Raw genomic sequence first — 18,338 nt, 5'->3', positions numbered from 1 at the left:
TCTGAGGTAGCGAGAGGAAGTGTCATCTCTCCATTGTACAATTAAGTGGAATACAGAGTGGTCAAATCAATCATATTTTATTTAGCATTTGCTATGTGAAGAGCACTATACTAAGTTCTAGGGAGAGTACAATAAACAAATGACAGGCCTAAACTCAAAAAGCAGGCCAGTGGCAGAGCTGGGATTAGAATGTCTCCTAACTCCTAGCCTTATGTTTTTACTACTAGGCCAAATTATTATCTAACAGCATGAATTTCATTTTGTTTTCTTTTTTCAACTTCTATTTTACAGCTGAGAGAATCATCTTGTCCTTCAGAGAAACTCTACTCTTTTTCGGAACTGGAATCAAGTAAGTAGATACTCATTATCCTCACTAAATGAATGCCTTCTGGTACTTGATGAATTGCCTGAAGGCCCTCTCTCCCTCTTTCCCTTGTTTCCATCTATGGAATAGGATTTTGTTTGTTTTCCAGTTTCACTGAAATGAGAATTGTACAACATCATGGGCCAAAAGTGCCATCACAAGTTACTTCGAGATTGTGCAGGGAAGAGAATGGCATTGGAAGATCCCAGCCAAGAGTAGTTATTGGGCTGGGTGGATAGGTAGGTGTGCAATGAGAGTAGTTCAGATTTCAGAAACAGACCACTGTGAAAGCAAGAGCCCTGGTTAATGGGGCAAGAGAAGCAGTTTGCTTTCTTCACTTGGTTTCGTCTCTTTCTTAATGGGCCTGGAGAGTGAGGGTAGGGATAGGTGACTGACTGTCATGGTCAGGTGATGATGAATAATGGGGAGTTCCTTCAGGAGCAATCAAGCAATGAATCAGTGGCATTTATTGAATACTTACTGGGTGCAGAGTACTGTACTAAGCTTTTGGGAAAGTACAGTGCAGTATAGTTGGTAGACATGATCCTTACCCACAGAGAACTCATGGTCCACCAGGGGAGAAAGGCATTAGAATAAATTACAGATCGGGGAAATAGTAGAGAGTAGTGCTGTGGGACTGGGGTGACTATCAAAATGTTTAAGGGGTCTCAGTAAAGTGCTCAGGTGGAGAGAGGAAGTGAGGGCTTAGGGAAGACTTCAAGGAAGAAATGTGAGTTTAGGAGAGGAGGGAAGAGTAGTGGATGGTCAAGTATGAAGGCAAGGTGGAATTGTTGGTCCAAGGGAGGCCAGATAGATGGATCAAGGTTTGACCTATGAGCCTCAGCTCTGAGACTGTAGGACCGAGGACCTGTGCAGGGGAATTGATTATGTAGGGTCAGCGGCTTGTGGGAGCTCCACACACACCCTCCCAGTCCCATCGCTCATCTCACCACCGGACCTCTGAATAGAACGAAGGAGTGGGCGGGCGGGGGGGGCAACATGTTGCGAAATGCCCATGGGAGTTTTTCAGATGAAACTTATTTAGGGCCAGAGCGACTGTAGCACAGTGCCAGATATTTGCCAGAGTGCCACAGATCGGCAGGGGGTTGTGAGGATTGCTGCCCTGATAGTCGCTGGTATTTATTGAGCGCTTTCTGTGTGCAGAGCTAAGCACTTGGGAGAGTACAATACAACAAGATAACAGACACATTCCCAGCCCACAGTAAGCTTATAGTCTAGAGGGGGGAAGATGCATTAAAATAAATAAATAAAATTACAGCTATGTACGTAAGTGCTGTGGGCCATCTTCCTGGCCCACTTAAACCAGCTATTTTCAGGATTTAATGAACAGGCAAAGAGATAAGAGCATCTTACACCTTCATGTTAGCCAGTTCCGGCCAAACTGAGCCTTGAATCCAGATCTCCTGATTCCCAGAGTAGAGAAGTAGCGTGGCTCAGAAAGAGTACGGGCTTGGGAGTCAGAGGTCATGGGTTTGTATCTCGGCTCAGCCACTTGTCAGCTGTGTGACTTTGGGCAAGTCACTTCTCTGTGCCTCAGTTACCTCATCTGTAAAATGGGGATTAAGACTGTGAGCCTCATGTGGGACAACCTGATTACCCTGTATACCCCAGTGCTTAGAACAGTGCCCTGCACATAGTAAGCACTTAACAAATACCAACATTATTATTATTATTGTTGGACCAAGAGCAGGGCTCCTGGCCAGAAACCTGCTTTGGGGCACACCAGCTGGGGTGAAAAGAAAAGCAGAGGTGGCTCCCGCTAAAAGTGAATGTTTAGCAGTTCAGTATTTCTTGGCACCACCATCCCAAGTAATGCAAAAGCTTTCCAGAACCACATGTTAAATCTGGGAAGAGTTCGCTGTGTCATCTTCAGTTACCCAATCCACTCTGGGAAGTTCTTAATATTTCTGGGTTGTGGAAAAAAAACCCACCACTGGAGATTTATGGCTGTATTAACCCAACTGTCAAAGATGGTGAATTAGTATTTCAAAAATCATTTGTTTAACTGTTTTCACAAGGTAATGACTTGAACCCTTACCAGAAAAATGTGGGCCTTACTTGAGCCATTCAAAGCCAAAGTTGAAGGGGCACCTGGAACGTAATATTTGTTCAACTTGACTTTTTGTTTGGGGTTTGACACAAAGTTGATTACTTGGACACTTATTAATATGACTTACAGTTTCAAATGTAAGAAAAATTTCAGTGAGTCATAATGCCATGCAGTCTTTGTGCATTCACTATTAAGTAGCTTAAATCTAGTGCCCATTTGGTTCTTATTCTGTTTAGGGTGAATAAGCATATGTTTACTGCACTTAGGCAAGCAACTGGAGTTTAAGAATTAGTATTTAGGACTCATTTATTTTTCAGTATTTCGGTCGTTAACCTTAGTAGCTTTCTCCTTCTTGCTCTGTAAACAGTAAGCACTCAATATAATTGAAGGACGTTATTTCAAAGTCTTGAAGTAGTCATTGACCCAATTTGTAGAAAGAAGAGGTTCACTTTGAGTGGTCAGTGATGGTCCTCACAGATACTGGACACACAGATGCATATGACCTCATACTTGTTTGGCCTAACGTTCAGCGCAATATAAATGACATCAAGGGTTCCATTCTGTGGAAGTTCTTTCCAGATCACCTTTTTTTTCTTTCTTAATGGTATTAGTCAAGCACTTACTGTGGGTCAAGCACTGTACTAAGCACTGGTGTATGGACATAATTCCTGTCCCACATAAAGCTCCCAGTTTTATTCCCCATTTTACAGATGAAATTACCGAGTCATAGAGAAGTTGAGGGACTTACCCAAGTTCACGTAACAAGCAAAAGGTGGAACTGGGATTAGAAACCAGGTCCTCTGACTCCCAAACCTGTGCTCTTTCAAGCTGTTTTTGTGCTGCTTCTCATTTTGCTGTATATAAAGGAGGCTATCTGAGATGTCATATATTGAAGAGGAACATTTTTTGGGAGAGAAAACACAGTAACTGATGTTGGATTTTAATGAACAATCTCCATACCAGTTACTAGGCATTAGGGAGAACAGCATGGTGTTGAAAACAACAATAAATGTTAATCCCACCCTAATCTCAGCCCCATGGTACTTATTTACATATCCAAAATTTATATTACTATGTGTCTCTCCCTCTAACCTCTTGTGGGCAGGGAACGTATTTACCAACTCTGTTAATTATATTCTCTCAAGTGCTTAGTACAGGGCACACAGCAAGTGCTCTGTAAATACTATTGATTGAAGTGAAGTTCGCTTGCACGTTTTGTGTTACAGACTTGAGAAGACTTTATAGAGGAAGCCCTAAATTTCTCTCATCTTAAACTTGCTCACACCGTGGTGGGTTTTTTTTTAAGGTTTTAATATTTTATTTCCTTAACTGTGGATGTTTGGTAGGGGTGACCTAGTAATTTTTGGGGGAACAGAGTCAGAGACTCTTACCAATCATTGATATTTAGTGAGTGCTTACTGGGTGCAGAGCACTGAACTGCGTGCTCGAGGGAGTACAGTATAACAGAGTTGGTAGACAGTTCCCTGCCTTCAAGGAGCTTTAGTTGGAATGAAATTTGGGGTTGGAATTGTCCAGCTGTTGAAATTCTGACAGATCCACAGAAGGCTAGCTTATTCTCCACTTATTCTCCCTTCAGATATTAAAAACCTAAGTGAAGAAAAGAGAGAGGGCCTGGGATACCTTGCTGTGACCTTAAAGCTTTACTTGAAAGAAGAAATCCAAGATGCTTCCCAGCTGCCACCTGGTTTCAACATTTTTGAATCCTTTGCCAAAGTAGGTATTTAAATGTGGTCCCCTGGAGTAAGGGGCGTGTGAGATCAGGGCCAATTTCTTGACCCTTCAGGAAATTGTTTCAGCAGATTCCTGACCAGGGTGACAGTAAACAATAAGGAAGATAGGTTTCCCCATCTTTTAGTGTTCCCATTTTGATTCCTAGTGTTCATGCATACGTAAATAATTGAGTCTTATATCCTTTCTCAAAGGAATGTTTTGGTGATCATTTAAGAACTTTTTAAATATAGCGAGTGAAATTTGTTTGACTAGTGTTCATGTTTGTGAAAATATTGAAGTAATAAACACTGCCTAATATAATGTAGAATGTAAATTTTCACCCAGCTTTGCTAGTTTGCCTTTGAAGAATTTTTCATTCCTTGTTCCTGGAAAGGAAATTTCTCCAGTAAGGTAAGAATCTATATCAGTGAAATTAACTGCCAAGTTTTGCATACTACCACCGTCACTTTAGAGGGAAAATTAATTTTTTGTGCTTTTGAATCATTTCATAGTCAATATTTGATGGTGGATTTGAAAAAAATGCTGATAGTTGTGATGAGTTTTTGTGGTCTGGATAAATGCTTTCTATGTGCTTAGTTCTCTATACTGAGAGTTGGAAATGAGTGTTGAATTCAGTTAGGTGGTCTAGTTTACAATAAAAACAGAAACCTTTCCAAAGATGCAAACCCTGTGAAAAACTTGATTTAAAAGAAAAAAAATGAACTGGCAATATGAGGGCTCACTTGTTGATGATGAATTTCCTTGGTTGTTGGGCTGGGCCTGGTATGATTAGCCTGGAGAAGCCAATAGGTGTCCAGTTATTATAGGTATGAATGTAAATAATTCATGAAGCCTGGGTGAGTTGTTCTAATCTTGGTGATTTCCTCAGTCAGAGAGTCTTGCCGTGTGTGTGTGCTTCTCGTTTCTTTTGCAGAAATAATGAAGCTCAAATATTAGCCACTCCTTTTCTTCCATTTTCCAATAGGGAACAGTAGTGTGCTTAAGCCAGAGGGGTTGTCACTTCTCGTGAGGGGAGACAAAAGCCATAAGGTTACAGTGGAATGTGTTTTCAATTAAAATAAATATCCCCTACCAGTAGAAATGTCATTTTTAACTGTGTGCCAGTTTCTTAAGGTGTGAGAGTGAGCATTTGGTTCGATGTGAGACAAATTTTATTGCTTCAATATACCGGTGATCTTATAATTTTACTTTTCTCTTCTGAAGGGTCTTGACTCTGAATTTGGACATTTATGATAGAACAAGAAAATTAATAACTTTAAATCATACTCTGTTTTGGTCAGCTCCCCATAAATTTATTTTATGGAAACTATAGACAGATGAAGCCTTATACCCATATTAGCCTTTTCTAACCAGTTTTTAAATTCTATTTTGTACTGATTTGTATAGGAAGCATGATTTCTTGTACATTTGAGAGGTTTAAAATCCTATTATAATTAATTGCTGTAGGTATTTTATTTTGAAGTGAGTATTTAATAAATGGCTAAGGAAAGTTTTATAGAGGATCATGTCTACCATCAAGCTATAATAAATGGCTCAAGTTAATACAGTTTTAAAAATGAAAAAAAAATTTTCATGACCAATGATATAAGGCTTGTATACAACATTTTACCTCCTTAAGGCATCTTTATTGCTCAGTGTTGGATTGGCTGCTGCTTACGTTTGAAATGGCCCAGCTGATTCTCACCTCTGAGTTCCAGCTGAATCAGGCACTTGAGAATATTTCATAGAATTGAAAGAAATGGTCCCTACCCTTAGTAATAGCAATGACATTTACATGGCCCTTACTGTGTACCAAGCATTGTGGTAGATGCAAGATAATTAGGTAGGCACAGTCCCTGTCCCATACGAGGCTCAAGAAATTTATACTCCACTGGGACCTGCCCTACTTCACCAGCAACTTAATTATTATTATTTTCATCATTATTATTATTATTTGGTATTTAAGTGCTTACTATCTGTCAAACACTATTCTGGGTAGATAGAAGTTAGGTTGGACACAGTCCTTGTCCCACATAGGGCTCACAGTTTAGAAGGGAGTATTAATTATTGTTAGGGGAGGCAGAGATAGTTTCAGCTGTTTGATTTTTAATTATATATGTGTTCATTCTCTATGTATGTATGAGACCCCAGGAAGGGGTCTCAATCAGTCAGTACTATTTATTCAGCACCTACCTAGTGCAGTGCCTGGAAGCATAGACTAGAATGAATAGAAATGATCCCTACCTTCAAGAAGCTTACATTCTATTGGGGGAGACAAACACTTACAGAAAGGAGGAAAGGAAATAGTTGGAAGTGTATATAAGTGCTCTGGAGGATGTGTGAATTGGGTTTGATACGTGGACCTCTGCTCACGGGGCCAATGGCTTTTGAGTCCACCACCCACAGGAAATATACTGCTAATGTAGCTCCTAGATCTGATGGCTGTTGAAGAGTTCTAAAAGGGCAGAGGGATATGGTTGGGCAAACTGGAGTTAGGAGAATGCTTCCTGAAAGCGGAATGGCTTGTGCTGTGACTCAGAGAAGGGAGTCTTGAGTATAGAGGGGAGTGAATGGTTCCAGTCGATATCTGTGGTGGACAAAAGCCTAAAGAAACATCATCTTTCTAATGGTTGTTGTGGTTTAGTCCTTGGTGCTGAATCTATGATTCTATTTATTTTGATGGTATTGATGCCTGTTTACTTGTTTTGCCGACTGTCTCCCCCTTTTAGACTGTGAGCCCATGTTTGGGCAGGGATTGTCTCTATCTGTTGCCAAATTGTACATTCCAAGTGCTTAGTACATTGCTCTGCACACAGTAAAAGCTCAATAAATACGATTGAATGAATGAATAAATGTTGGCCCTAATGAATGTAAATGAGTGAAAACTCAAAAAAACAAAGTTCAGTCAACAATTTATGATATGTGCCTTAATTAAAGAAAAATGAATATAAAATTTCACAAGGTATCAAAAGATACTGCTGAGTTAATTCACTGAGACAAATGAACACTGAAGAGTCTGTGTTGATCTCCCTGACAGAGTCATTATTTGGCTGTGTTTCTTAAAGCCCCAACCTTAACATATCTTAATCTGGTGTTGAATTTACTTTGTAGTGAGTGTGATAAATTAATCCCTTTTGTTAGGGTTTTTTATATATATGTGTGGCATATTTTTTTCTCTATAGTTGAAGGTTTTCTTTCTGAAAATGCATTTAGTTGACTGATTAGCAGTATGATGGATCTGATATTGCTAGTTAAGAAGAATGATTAGTAGACATCAGAGTTGGAAGGAATGGGAATAAATCGGGAGCAAGAGCCAAGGAGTGTCCCCTCTGCGTGTTAGACATTCATTATGTTGCACATTCCCATAATTTCACAGAATCCTCCCCTTCTCCCACCCCGACAACACTTATATGCATGTCTTTATACTCTGTTGCTTTCTCCTACCTGTAATTTATTTCAGTGTCTCTCTTCCTTCCTAGATCATAAGCTCTTTGAGAGCAGGAATTATAGCTAATCATTCTATTTTATTCTTCCTGTGTTTTGTAAAGTGGGCGCTCAATAAATACTATTGATTTTTAGTACCAGTAATGTATATCTGACTGGAAACATTTATTAAAGCTCCAGCAACTGGTGAAAAATTATTTTGCTGGGATCATCTCTAAAATTTGCTTTGTGAAATATTATTTTTATTCTTTTCAGTTCCTCTGAGGTTACTTTTCTGATACCTAATTTCTGAAAAGTCAATTGCCTCCAGTTTCACTTTTCGTGCTTGACGTTTAGAGTGTGAATAAAAAGTGGAATAACAGAACTTCTGTGGAAAGTAACTTTTGTTTTTACTTTCTGAATCAGCCATATTCTTGATACTTTGGAGTCAGGGTAAGACTCCAGTTAAGCATCTGATTACTGAAATAGGTGTTAGAAATAGCTAGCAAGAAGCAAACTGGGTTTAATATTGAATGTTCTTTTGGGAATGCTTTGACTATAAAATGCATGACCTATTTCTGAAATCTGTCTGAAAGCTCTGTTAAATCAAAATTGCATATGGACTTTAGATAACCCATCCTAAATACAATTCAAGCCATTAGTGTTGATGACTAATATACCATCATCTTCCGTATTGTGTCTGTCTCTTACGGTTACAAAAACATAACTCAGTTTGGAAGTTGACCAACTGTAAGCCTCCTGAAGGGATCCCAGGCATTTCGAGATGTACACCTCACTATCCATCAAAAGCAGAATGGACTATGCATCACTCATATTTTATCTTTTTTCTGGATCCTCAGTTCAGTTTTTAAATCAGAAAGAAATAATAACTGTGGTAATAATTAAACATTACTAAATGCCGGGGACTGTACTAAACCCTGGGGTAGTTGCGAGGTAATTTGGTTGAACACAATCCCTGTCCCACATAGGACTCACAGTCTTAACTGAGGCACAGTGAAGTGATTTGCCCAAGGTCACACAGAAGACAAGTGACTGAGGCGGGATTGGAACCCAGCTCCTTCTAACTCCCGGACCCATACTCTGTCCACTAGACCATACTGTGCCCCATCTCATTCTGTATCCACTAGGAATTCTTATTCCAGGCTGCTTTTGGCCTCATTCTGTGAGAAGAATATTACCTTTGAGATAATGATAGGGAGAATATCTGTTGTTGCTTGAGGGGCTCTATTTCTGGGCGAGACACATTTCAGAGTCTGTGTTGAAGAGCTCAGTTGAATTTCCCTGCCGTAGCACTGAAGTAAAGTAGTAAAGAAAGCAAGCTCTTGAATTAATAAAATGATGAATGATCTAATTATAAACTTGATGTGAAATGACAATATGATAACTTTGACTGCATTACCAAATTATCCCAATGCCTGATCAAATGGGACTGGATTCTATTAAGGAAAAAGAAGCCATTAAATATTGAGGATTAAAAGTGAGCAGACCCACCAGGAAATCTAATCTCTGCTCATTTGGCTGGTGTGGGAATTGGGGGTGAGAGAAGGGAGTTTTTGGTCTGTGTTGAGCATTGACTTGAGCCCATATTGATTGCAATGTCACTAGTCTCTCAGTTTTAAATAAACCAGCAGTCTAAGATATTTAAGTCTGTGGATCCTGGCATTCTAATTATAGAATGCAGATGCATGTATGATATATATTTTTTCATTAAATTATTTACAACAAATTAGCTTTCTGAGGGAATTCAATGGCAGATTTCTTAAGAATGTTCTGCATTTTCTGAGTTGATAACTCTTTGTAGCCATCTCTCATTTGAATCACAATGAAGATGGTGTTTTTGAATCAGTGAAATATGACTAGAGCACGTGTATTTCTCAAATTTGGGCTGTTGCAAGTGTGATTGAGGGAACTGCCAGTTTACTTGTATTGATATCTGTCCCTCCTCCTCTAGACTGTGAGTTCGTTGTGGGCAGGGATTGTCTCTTTATTGTTGTATTGTATTTTCCAAGCACTTAGTTCAGTGCTCTGCACACAGTAAGCGCTCAGTAAATGTGATTGAATTAATGAATTGGTACTTGAGTCTCAATAGAGTCAGCCTGTTAGCTTTTGGTTGCATATTTCTCCAAGTTCCTGTGCCTTTTTTTTTTCTTCCAGTCAATCAGTGGTATTTATTGAGCATTTACTGTGTGCAGAGCGCAGTTCTGAGCATTTGGGAGAGTACAATATAATGGAGCTGGTAGGCACGTTCCCTGCCCTCAGTGAGCTTACAAGTCTAGAGAACTGTAAGTTTTTAAACTTTTAAGTTCTTGTAATCAGTCAGTGCCCTAGAATTTCATTTTCCTGGAGGTTTGTAGGGCCTAATGGCAGATTTATCTAGTGAACCATCAGATAATTCTCTGAGATAGGATTGCCAAAAATCTCAGGAAATGGGTAAAGGTAGTTGTATATCCAAGGAGTTCTTCCTACTCTCTACTCAAAGTTTCCCAGTGGCAACGAAATATGAGTCCATTCCCTCTCACCTGTCCAAGAGGAAGGCCAAGAGCAGCTGCTCATTGTCATTCTCATACCAACTCTCCAGAGAACATCAGCTTCCTAAAGTTATTTCTTTAATCAGTGGTATTTAGTTAGTGCTTACTATGTGCAGAGCACTGTATTAAGTGCTTGAGAAAGTACAATGTTGTATAATACAATATTACAGTGTTCTATTTTACTCCCCCAAGCACTTAATACAGTTGACTGAATTCGAATTTCTGGTCAATTTAGAAAAACTGCTTATTGTTTAAAAGTGGTAATTGTACTGAGTAAGTACATACTGTGTGCAAAGACTTTCCTAAATGCTGGGATAGGGGTTGGTGACAGATATATAAGGGATGATGAAACAAAAGTAAAAAAGACAAGGAGCCACAGCTTGGCCTATTGGATAGAACATAGGCCTTAGGTTTTCTTTCTGGAGTGTCGCCCTGCTAATTGTCAGCTTTCTTAACCATTTTTGGCTGGGCTCTCTCTGCTCTACTTGTTTAGTCTGAGCTCTAGCTTCTGGAAAGATATGTACAGTTAACGTTTGTTCTCCTCTCTCTTCCCTTCTGCCTATCTCCCAACCCCTCCTTCTCTGGGAGACAGAGGTTGTGTGTAGATTGCCACTTGTCTTGTCTTATGCCATCAAGTCATCTTCAACCCCTATAATGACACCATGGACGCATGTCTCTCAGAGCACCCCGCCTCCTTCTGCAATCGTGCCGGTAGTGTATCCATAGAGTTTTCTTGGTAAAAACATGGAAGTGGTTTACCATTGCCGCCTTCCTCACAGTAACAAGAGCAATGACAGGAAAGGCTTTTTTTTTTTGCTTTTTTTCTACTGACATCATCACATGGTAACACCTAGTAGATTTAGCAAGCAAAGAGCAAGTTGAAGTCCACAACCTCACTTACTAATGCAAGGAAGTGGATTTAATCAGATTCACTTAACAGTGAATAAGGATTTAAAATAATGCGCTATATGGTGTCATTAATTTATTGTCTTGAGGGAAGCCGAGTTCATGGTATTCAAAATTCACTGAATACTGATGCCAACTAGAGAAAATGAGGCTTAACACCTCTAATTTTTAGCAGGCGTAAATTTTAGAAGAGTGAAGGAAAGTGAATGTTTGATAGCACTAGTGTTAAGAAATTGGTCTAGACCATGCTTTTGATGATTTAATTTAATTTGATATCTTTATTTTTATAAAGGTGGTGCTTTTTTCAGTACAATTACATTTGAGAGTTTGAAGATGGGAGTTGTATGTTATGCCCTATTAATCTTGCTACATATTGACATGTTAAAGTAAAAAGAGTATTTGTGTCAGGGAAAGCTACATTTTTGAAGCTTGAAGCCTTACAATGGTTATATTCCTTACTAGAATTTAGGAGCTCTCCATTTTGGGACTAACATTTTTTGGAAAGTTCTTGGAAGTGGTTTACCCCAGGAATCTGTAAAGAGACTGTGGCCAAATGATTATGCCCAGATGGTACCTATGTATGAAAAGTACCAGAAGAAGACTGAATTTGTTCTTTTGTATTCATCAATCAATCAGTGGTATTTATTGAGCACTTAGTATGTGCTCGTTATGGGCTGGGAACATGTCTGCTAATTCTGTTGTACTCTCCCAAGTGCTAGTCCAGTGCTCTGCACATAGTAAGTGCTCAATAAATACGATTGATTGCAGAGCACTATACTAGGCACTCTTGAGAGCACAATGCAACAGAGGTGAGCATTTAATATTCACCTGGCCCCCAACCCCACAGCACATATCTTTAAACTATGTATTATAAGTTATGTATATTGATTCTGTCTCCGCTAGATTGTAAACACCCTGTGAGCAAGAAACATCTGCTCATTCTGGTGCAGTACCCCAAGCGCTTAGTACAGTGTTCCAGAAGAGGAATATGTACATATGGCAGTGTGACTGAGGACAGGGTGAAAGGATACAGAGCCAAATGAACAAAGGTGATGCAAAAGAGAGAAGGAGTAGGCAAAGTGAGATCTTACTCAGGGAAAACCTCTCAGAGTGGATGTGACTTTAAAAATGGAGAGAGTGGTGGTCTGTCATATATGAAGGGGTGGGAGTTCCAGATCAGAGGGATGATATGGGCGAGGGGTCAGGGATGAATGAATGGATGATGGAATTGAGGGACAGTGAGTAGGTTGGTGTTGGAGGCACAAACTGAGCGGACTGGGTTGTAGTCGGAAGAGTGAGGTAAGAGAGGAGGGGGCGAGCTGACAGTATTTTAAAGCTGATGGTAAGGGTTTTCTGTTTGGCATGAAAGTGTACCCTTCACTCTGAGACCAACAGGCCCCGATGATTTAGGCCATCAATTGTAACAGTGATTTACAGTGAAGTAGCAGAGCTGTAGCCTAGAATTACTCCAGAGTAAAACAGAACCGATTTCAATGTGGATTTGTTATTGCTCATATTAGTTAAGGGGAGCCTGTTTCCCAGTGAGGCTGATTTTGAAAATTGGATAATTGCAGGGATGGGACTAGAGTACTGGAAATCCATTCTCTAGTTGATAAGTGAGCTGGCATTCTCTATTGTTTTCTTCAGTGCAGTGATGATGACAGACAAAGATGCAATTTTGTTGAAAAGAATCCAACCTGAAGAATAGTTTCTAATTTAGGGGGCCTTTTGTGAAAGAGAAGCCATCTTCATCTTTGAAGCCCAATTAGGGCTGTTTGTATAAACAGCAGTTCTGTGTTTCCTCCAAAAAACAAAAGGCTTTGTTTACTGTTGGTCCTTGCCCGAACAATCCTTGTGAATGGTGTGTAGCTCATTAATTCACATAAGATTTCTAATGGTCTTTTCAAATGAGGGGAACAGATCTGGAGTGGAATCAGGATAGTGGAATTTCGTTGTGTTAATGGGTGACAGAACCTCAGCCACACTGTTTACATTTATTTTAAAAATTTTGGCTTACCTCCACAGCTTTCACCACTGAAAAATTCCACTTGACAGAATTCAAATATTCATTCATTGTCAGGTATTTATTGAGTGCTTACCATATGCAGAGCACTTTACTAAGTACTTGGGAGAATACAGTACAGCAATAAGCAGACATATTCCCTGTCCACAACAAGCATACAGGCCTTGAAAAAAACCTGGTAGTTGGGTCAGTTTTTCCCTGGATTTGCATCAGAATATTGTGGTTGGAACTGACCCATCTGGCCTGCTCAGTAGATATCAAACAACCAAAGGTATTGAGTGCAAACATAGTGAAGAGCACTGTACTAAGCACTGGCATAGATTCAAGATAATCAGGTTGGACCCAGTCCCTGTCCCAGATGGATCTCATAGTCTAAGTAGTAGGGAGAACAGGTATCACATCCCCATTTTACAGGCCAAGAAACAGACACACAGAGAAGAAAACTGGCTTTCCCAAGATTACCCAGCTGGCAACTGGCAGAGCCAGGATTAGGACCCCAATCTTCTTGACTCCTAGGCCTGTGTTCTTTGTACTAGCCCACGCTGCTCCAAATCTCAGGGCAGTCCCATGGAACCCAAATCTCAAGCCTATTAAAGGGCTGGCTCCCAGCTGGGAGTTGCTTGTAAAACTCTGTCAAGGGGATTTGGCTCTCCAAACCCACTTCCTCCTGGGAGCCCTCTTGTGGTTGAGATGATGGGGAGTTTTGGAGGGCTGAGAACAAGGAGAGAGCGTGGCGCATGGAAAGAGCACGGGCTTTGGAGTCAGGGCTCATGAGTTCGAATCGCAGCTCTGCCACTTGTCAGCTGTGTGACTGTGGCAAGTCACTTAACTTCTGTTCCTCAGTTCCCTCATCTGTAAAATGGGGATTAAGACTGTGAGCCCCACGTGGGACAACCTGATTCCCCTGTGTTTACCCCAGTGCTTAGAACAGTGCTCTGCACATAGTAAGCGCTTAACAAATACCAACATTATTATTATGTAGGGGAGAATTGGGGAAACACAAGTATTCCAGGACCATTTCATGCATCTCAGGAATTATAGCTGTAGTTACTTGGCTGTTTCTGGTTATTTTCTGCCCATATTCATCTCATCACAGTTATATTGCCTCTAGTTAGTGTGCTTTCTTTTTTTGCCTTTGGTCGGTTTGCTTTCTCCTTTACCTTTTTGCCTTCCAACAGTCAAATGTGTTGAACTTCATTTAGAGCTTAGCTCAGCACCATGCTCATGTGGGCACATAATAGGTATTGATGACTCTGATAATAGATTCCTGAAAGGAAGAATTAATCTCTCTGCCTTCATTCTTGGTACATAGGATAATCTTAGTAAATTGGTTCCAATTTTGTTTAATTGCTGTAGAAATTGTTGGTTAGATGCAGATCACTTGTATTAAGATAAAGAAAATTTTAAATAGGTTTCTCACATACATGACTGAACCAGCATCCTTATAAGGACAGACTGAGAAGATTAGGACTCTTGGGTCTGGAAAGACAAAGGCAGAGAAGGGGACAGTATTGAAATCTTTAGAACCGTGGATGGCGTAGGCAGGATGAACACTAAGTTCATGTGCATCAAATTTCACCCGCCAGAATTGGAGACACCTTTTGAAGGGAGAAGGTGACAGGTTCAAGACAAACAAAAGGGAACACTTTTTCACACAATGGATGATGAGTGTATAGAACTTGTTACCATGGAAAGTAGGACAGGCAGGAAACATCACTAGGTTCAGTATGCATAATCAGTATCTACAGCAACAGTGGTTGAATAGTTGAGTACCAAGCACTGTATCGGGAACGCTATTATTTTTATGGTATTTGTTAAGCGCTTTACTGTGTGTCAAGCACTAAGGTAGATAAAAGATAATCGGGTTGGACCCTGTCCCTGTCCCACATAGAGTTCATATACTATGTCAGAGGGAGTAGAATTTAATCTTCATTATACAGATGAGGGAACTGAGGCAGAGAGACGTGAAATGACTTGCTCAGGGTCACACAGCAGACAAGTGGCGGAGCTGGGATAAGAACCCGGTCCTCTAATTTCCAGACTCGTGCTAATTCCACTAGGCCATTATTCTTCCACTAGGCCATGCTGCTTGGTGCAGTGGGGCAGAAAATGGGTTATTAAAGAGAAAAATTAAGACCTTAGGAGTGTTGATGGGTGAGTTTAGATGGGTGGGTGAGTGGTATGAGTCCGTGCTTCCTTTGTCTAATTTTTTTCCCCCAAACTGATTAAAGCTGGATAATTCTGGTAGTATTTTTTGTAAAGTTTCCCTGGTCACCTCACCAGAGACCCTGACTCTCTTGCCCAAATTGGGACACCTAGTCATCCGAAGGCATCTCCAAGAGCAGGAAGATGAAGGAAAGGTAAGAAATGATGGGAATGCATAGGGTGTGAAGGGCACTGGGCTATTGGCCAAAGCTGGAACTGTAAGTAAGGAGTACTACTTAGGATGTTTTCTAATTATGTGGGCAGATACCCTTGAAACTAATTGGATTGTTTTGCCTTCATTCTATACACTTTGGGTGGAAGGGCTGAGTCAGAGGAAAAGCAGCTAGACCTAGCAGAAAAAGCCTGGGCCTGGGAGTCAGAGGACCTGGGTTTTAATTACAGCTAAGCCACTTGTCTGCTGTGTGACCTTGGATAAGTCACTTCACTTCTCTGCCCTTCAGTTACCACATCTGTAAAATGGGTATTAAGACTGTGAGCCCCATGTGGGACATGGACTGTGGACTGTGTCCAACCTAATTATCTTGTATCTACCCCAGCACTAGTTTAGTGCCTGTCACATAGTGAATGCTTACAAAAAACACCATGTTTTTTTTTTTTTAAAAAGGACAAGTTAAAAATGGTAGACAATACAGTAGTAGCTGTGAGGATGGATGTCAAGGAGAGTGACCTCATTTTTCCTCCAAGCATCCCTTTGGTGTCATTGTCAGAGGCAGACTACTAGGTGTAAACTCTCTAGACTGTAAGCTCACTGGGGGCAGGGAACGGGTCTACCAACTGTTTATATTGTACTCTCCCTAGTGCTTAGTACAGTGCTCTGTGCATGCTAAGTGCTCAATAAATGTGATTGATTGATGGATGGATGAGCCACTGTTAGTCCAAAGTCCCTGCACTTGTATTAGGGCATTTAGGTCACATAGGTGCTAATTCTGTAGCACCATAACCCAGGAGGTGGTTGCCTTGATAACCACAGAGGACTCCATGTTAGCTAGGCATTTTTCAGGATTTTTTTATGGTAATTATTAAGAGCTTACTTTGCACCAGGCACTGTACTAAGCTCTGGGGTAGATACAAGCTAATCAGATTGAACGCAGTCCTTGTCCCTCATGGGGCTCACAGTCTTAATCCCAATTTTACAGATGAGGTAACTAAGGCCCAGAGAAGGTAAGTGACTGGTCCAAGATTACACAGCAGAGAAGTGGCAAAGCCGGTATTAGAACTGAGGTCCTTCTGACTCCCAGACCTGTGCTCTGTCCTCTAGGCTGTGCTGATTTCTCCTGGGCCTGTACACCTTGTACAAGCCCTCGGTAGTTCATAGACCAGGAACCTTCACCAATGATGTCATAACCTCAGGAGATGTTTCATTATTTTCAGAGCTAGGACTAAAACCCAGTTCTTCTGATTCATAGAGTCACAGTCTTGTCTAATTGGAGCCTACCGTCCCCAAGATAGGATGATGCTTGATGCATGTGCTAGCTCAGTCCTATCAAACAATCAATTACCCAAGACTGCACACTTCATGTAGCATTCTACTGTGCGCCCTGTAGCCTCAAATAGGCAAGATATGAGGGTGGAAGGAAAGGAGGGACAAAATAGAATCCTGGCATTGTGGACTAAGAAAGATGAAATAGAGTAAAATTTGTCCTTAATTTTCAGGCATTTTATCCCACCAACTCAGGTTAAATACCAGAATAAATTCCTAGAGTTTCTGTTAAGAAATTGGCTAGCTAAAAGGGAATAGATCAAGGATTTGGCTCAAGCACAATAATGAAATGATTCACCTGCTAATATTTTAGTTACTCTTTGTTACTCCCTAAATCCTCTCCAGCCACCATTCCTCTCCCTCACCCCTCTGCCCCCTGGCTCTAAGCATGACATTTCATGACATCTCTGGTTTTATTAAAATGTGGATGCATTCAAAGAAATAGAGAAAAAAGCCCTAGAGAATTTAGGCTGAGACATTTATTTCAGAATATGCTGACTGCTCATGAAATGGATATTATTTTTGGAAGGCCATCATAATGTTGTTTTAATTATTTAAGAAATGAATGGACACTTTTCAGTGAGCTCGTTAAGAGAATCAAGCCTTCCAACTCTTAGGGGAACAGTTAGCAGAGCCTATTTACAGAGGACCACTAGTTAAAGCTACAGTTTCTGGGTCATTGGGTACTGGTTTGTTTTGACATTTTGTTCTTTTCTGTTTTTATTTTCAATGGTGCTGGATTCCCAGAGCCCTGGAATATTTGATTAATGCTGTCATATTGAAGCCATTTAATCTTCTTTTGGCTAGCAGCTGCTTTCTATTCACTAGATTGAACATAAAATTCTAGGGTGCCTTTCAGACATCATAAATTTTCAGTCGGCGGCATTCTGATAGTAAGGTCCCATTTGTTGTGCCACATTTTGATTAGGCAGCTTAGTACAGTGTGTGGCTTCTCTTCAGATTGTATCTTTTTTGGTTTGCTGGAAGCTTGTTCCTCTGCTAGGAACGACAGGCTGACAATTTTAAGCAGTTTCTAATATTTAATATGTATTAGTTTGGGCACCTCTTACCATGAACGTATGGGTGGTAAAGAAGTGAGAAAAGTGGTTTGATTCTGTGTAGTAATATACCCACTGAACCGTATATTCATTGGTTTTACTTTGCTTTTTTCTGCTGTATGCTAAAAGTGTGGCATTATCTTCTAGAGATGAATAAATCCCTGATTTGAATTCTCCAAGATATTTATCAGCAACAAAGATACAGAGGGGGTTTCATAGAAGTCTAGTGGAAAGAACACCTACCTGGGATTCAAGGGACCTGGATTCTAATCCTGACTTTGCCATTTGCCTGCTGTGTAATCTTGGGCAAGTCATTTAACTTCTCTGGCCTGTCTCTTTTTATCTGTAAAATGGGGATTAAAAACCTTTTCTACCTCTCTCCTAGATTTTTAGCTCTATATAGAAGAGGGACTGTGACTGATCTGATTATCTGCCCCAATGCTGTGCACAATGCATGACTTAGTAAACATTTAACAAATACCTAATGTCCTGACTCCCTGGCTCCCA

At 40.4% G+C, this 18,338-nt stretch overlaps 1 protein-coding gene across 2 annotated transcripts in view; it reads left to right on the top strand.

Annotated features, from left to right (window-relative positions):
• Positions 1-18,338, top strand: part of SMYD3 (SET and MYND domain containing 3) — a 339,919-nt gene that overhangs the window by 65,220 nt on the left and 256,361 nt on the right. For both annotated transcript variants that reach the window (XM_029047210.2, XM_029047211.2), the window contains exons 4-5: positions 292-349; positions 4,033-4,169. In XM_029047210.2, the coding sequence (XP_028903043.1) occupies positions 292-349; positions 4,033-4,169 (195 nt within the window). The remainder of the gene's footprint in view (positions 1-291; positions 350-4,032; positions 4,170-18,338) is intronic.

This window comes from Ornithorhynchus anatinus, chromosome 19 (assembly GCF_004115215.2).
Source record: "Ornithorhynchus anatinus isolate Pmale09 chromosome 19, mOrnAna1.pri.v4, whole genome shotgun sequence".
Taxonomy (NCBI): Eukaryota; Metazoa; Chordata; class Mammalia; order Monotremata; family Ornithorhynchidae; genus Ornithorhynchus; species Ornithorhynchus anatinus.
Note: the sequence above shows the minus strand (reverse complement) of the source record. Positions and strands in the feature narration are given on the sequence as shown.